We start from the raw sequence: 1,338 nt of genomic DNA, 5'->3' as shown, positions 1-1,338 counted from the left end.
TAATAGTTATTCACTAAAGCTTTTTTATTTAGAACCTTACATTTTTGTAAAGTTGAAACAGAGATTAGATCAGTGAGACTGAACAAAACTCGTATCTAAGCAACATTTGAATTTTATTTTATTTTATTTTTTTTCTCAATAGGTTCCTTACTTAGAAAAATATGTTTGATATGCATTACTAGTCATTTTTGGTCCTGAAACTTGAATGTGGTTTAAAACTTTTTTAAACTACATTTTACGTTACTTTTCTTTGCCGAACCAAAGTCAAATCATTTAGACTTTCGAGATATATAGCTTGAATTTATTTCATTTTAAGCACAATCAAAATTATTCTGTACACAAAGCTAGAAGAAATGGACACATTTCTGATTTCATTTAGCATTTACATGTCACCATTTGAAAATAAAATATATCATTACATATATTTAAGTCATAAATCAGAAAACTATAAGACAAAACTTGCTGCATATTAAATTGCACACTTCAAGAAGGATACATGTGAAAGAATTGCCGTAACAATGTCCTGTAACAGCCCAACTTTTGAGTTTCATAAAGTGCAAATAAAGTTAATGTTCTATTATTCCAAAAATAACTTTTTATATCATAAATCGTCTGTGCTGTACCTATTTTTGGGTCACTCACTGACAAAAATATATTTCCCCTTTAAACAGTTGAAGTGTGGCAGTGCAAATATATCAATTCCAATCAATGGACAATGTACAAATGGACAGGCTATGGGTTATTTAACAACTAAAAGTCATTACTCATAATTTACTCAAAATTGTCTTTATTATATAATTTATATTCATATATATGAGATTGAAATGTGAGGATTAGGATTAGGCTGATAGCATGTTCCCCCTGGTTGACGCTCTCAATTAAGTTCAAAGCCATGCTTAAACAGAAAGGAATATGAACTGGAAGTGCAAAACACAGGACACAAAATCAACATTGAAACTGAGGCTTTTTCATAGTTTCACATTCATACAGTTACAGATGAATCCCAACGAGATACGCATATAGAAACGCGAGGACAGCAAACGCATGCTCATTCACTCACAGAAGCAGAGTGATTGCAAGCAGGCAAACCAAGGAAGCGATCAACTCAATTTGAAGATAGGGACCTCTTGTGGCGAAAGACGGGACATTCAATGTGCCGTTCAAAATCAGGCAGGAGGTTGTGGTGGCAGTGCAGCACTCCAGGTTACATGGGGAGATTGTGGCTCCAGTACAGGCAGCATATCCAGTGCAATTGGTGCACCCCGCTGTCCAAACAACGCCGTACGCAGAGGTCTCTTTTTTCAACTGAAAAAAAAAACAAAAAAAACTAAACAAAAT

At 33.9% G+C, this 1,338-nt stretch overlaps 1 protein-coding gene across 2 annotated transcripts in view; it reads right to left on the bottom strand.

The window, feature by feature from the left end:
* Positions 1 to 287: 287 nt before the first annotated feature.
* Positions 288 to 1,338, bottom strand: part of LOC103141556 (uncharacterized protein DDB_G0271670) — a 7,965-nt gene continuing 6,914 nt past the window's right edge. For both annotated transcript variants that reach the window (XM_007557245.2, XM_016673919.1), the window contains one exon: positions 288 to 1,305. In XM_007557245.2, the coding sequence (XP_007557307.1) occupies positions 1,057 to 1,305 (249 nt within the window). In that variant the 3' untranslated portion in view covers positions 288 to 1,056. The remainder of the gene's footprint in view (positions 1,306 to 1,338) is intronic.

This window comes from Poecilia formosa, unplaced genomic scaffold, assembly GCF_000485575.1.
Source record: "Poecilia formosa unplaced genomic scaffold, Poecilia_formosa-5.1.2 Scaffold86, whole genome shotgun sequence".
NCBI classification, from domain to species: Eukaryota; Metazoa; Chordata; class Actinopteri; order Cyprinodontiformes; family Poeciliidae; genus Poecilia; species Poecilia formosa.
The sequence above is the reverse complement of the archived record's forward strand: the minus strand, read 5'-3'. Positions and strand labels throughout refer to the sequence as shown.